Source organism: Triticum dicoccoides, chromosome 7A (genome assembly GCF_002162155.2).
Source record: "Triticum dicoccoides isolate Atlit2015 ecotype Zavitan chromosome 7A, WEW_v2.0, whole genome shotgun sequence".
NCBI classification, from domain to species: Eukaryota; Viridiplantae; Streptophyta; class Magnoliopsida; order Poales; family Poaceae; genus Triticum; species Triticum dicoccoides.
The window spans coordinates 66,292,634-66,294,336 of NC_041392.1; the positions used below are offsets into that span (position 1 = coordinate 66,292,634).

The 1,703-nt window shown below is 46.6% G+C and overlaps 1 protein-coding gene across 1 annotated transcript; it reads left to right on the forward strand.

Annotated features, from left to right (window-relative positions):
* The first annotated feature begins 24 nt into the window (after positions 1 to 24).
* On the forward strand, positions 25 to 1,147 carry LOC119334746. The gene is made up of 3 exons (XM_037607290.1): positions 25 to 341; positions 563 to 642; positions 720 to 1,147. Exons 1-3 carry the CDS (start codon positions 246 to 248, stop codon positions 967 to 969), a joined length of 426 nt encoding a protein of 141 aa, XP_037463187.1. The 5' UTR covers positions 25 to 245; the 3' UTR covers positions 970 to 1,147.
* The last annotated feature ends 556 nt before the right edge of the window (positions 1,148 to 1,703 follow it).

The following is a 1,703-nucleotide window of genomic DNA, read 5'->3' on the forward strand; positions in this document are numbered from 1 at the left end:
CCGTGGACTGAGGCTAAGGCCAAAAATTACACTTGCCGCTAGAAACAGGCCGGGCGATCGATCTCCTGGTCGCCTTGCCTCAAAAAAAAAAAGAAATCTCCTGGTCGCCGGTTCGTCGCCGCCGCCGGCTGTTCCTCACACTCTTGCGGATCCTCGCGCCGACGCTACGTCAGCGACCAGTCCCTGCTAGCCCCCCACCCGAGCCTGCTTCGCCGCCCATCGTCTCCAGTCCAGCTCCGCCGGTGATGGCGACCGAGCAGCCGTCGGAGAAGAAGAAGCCGCCGCCGGAGAAGAAGGCCCCGCTCCCCAAGGTGGTCACGCTCAACAAGGCGCTCAAGCTGGTGAGCTCCGCCGTTCCACCGCGCCTCGGTTCCTCCTCCTGCTTACCCTTCCCTGCCTGTTCATGTTTTCCTCCTATCTAAAAGGGGTTAGATTCAATCCTCTGTGCTTAGGTTAGGTTATATAGGTGCATGTAGAACTGCACTGCTGTTTTTCTGATCTGGGTAATTATCATGTCTTCCAATCAAGGGTCATACTCACCCATTTAGTATTTCACTCTCAGGCCCAGACATGGGTGGACGGAATGAGTGCGCTGGAGCCGGAGGAACTGAACGATAAAGATTTCGAGGGTCGGCCGTCAGGGTATAATTCGTTTATGCCTTCTTGTTAGCACTCATTCCTGGATAATCTGTGTTAATAAGCTGAAAATTTTGGTGTAGGCTTGGTCTTGGTGCGAGAGTGGCGCCAAATGCGAAGCGGGCAGCTCCCACTGATCCAGTGGAGAGGAGGTTGCTCGGAAAGGTGAATGCGCAGAAGAGGAAGTCTGCGGAGGAGGATAAAATAAATACCCAGGGGGTGGGGGCGAGCGACGATGATAGCGGTGAGCCTCAAGGTAGAACCAGTGCTTGTAGCAAGAAGAGGGAATTGCCTTCTGTTACATCAATGCCGCTAGGGAAGAAGGCCAAGTGACAGTTTTCTGTATGCATGAAATACATGGCTTGATGTTCCAGTCACAATTTTGCAAGTGCATAAGATTCTATTAGCATGTACTGCTTAGTGCTTTCACTCTACAATGTGTATTTGCTAAATTTAAGGGCATACCGGGGCTTACACCCTGTCATGTACTGCTTACACCGTGCAGATTTCACACCCTTTTTCTGTTAGATCACCGTCATATAAGCAAAGTGTGCTTACTTGATGGCAAAAACTCGTTTTTTCTGTGATCGCATATAAGCAAAGTGTGCTTGTTTGATGGCAATTCAGCAAACGAAGAGTTTGTTGATGGCAAATAAGCAACTTCCTCTATTTTTTAATGTTTATTGGTACTCCTTCTGAAGTTCACAATAGCCGGATTTGCTCTAGGGTTGTCCTTCTGAAGTTCACTAGAGCCGGATTTGCCATTTGATCCCCTGAAATTTCTACTCCACCTATTCCAACTTTCTGTCGGAGTTGCAACTTTATATCTCTCAGAATTTTATTTTCATTGACTAAATTGGTTTAGATGTTATCTTATTGTTTTATCGATGAAAAAACAGATGTTACCTTATTGTATAGCGAAAAAATGAATCCTTATTTCTCAAGAATATATGTTTGAAGGTGCATCCAATACATCAAGTTAGTTTTTTATTCTTATGACTGTTTTGGTTTTAATGGAATTGTATGCAATATATGTGAAATGACGCCAAGTGTTCATTCTTCTTGTA

Excerpts from the sequence above, each read along its gene's own strand:
- LOC119334746 (XM_037607290.1), top strand. The coding sequence starts at position 246 with ATGGCGACCGAGCAGCCGTCGGAGAAGAAGAAGCCGCCGCCGGAGAAG. Across the intron at positions 342-562 it reads TCAACAAGGCGCTCAAGCTG|GCCCAGACATGGGTGGACGG; the intron begins GTGAGCTCCGCC and ends TTTCACTCTCAG. Across the intron at positions 643-719 it reads TTCGAGGGTCGGCCGTCAGG|GCTTGGTCTTGGTGCGAGAG; the intron begins GTATAATTCGTT and ends ATTTTGGTGTAG.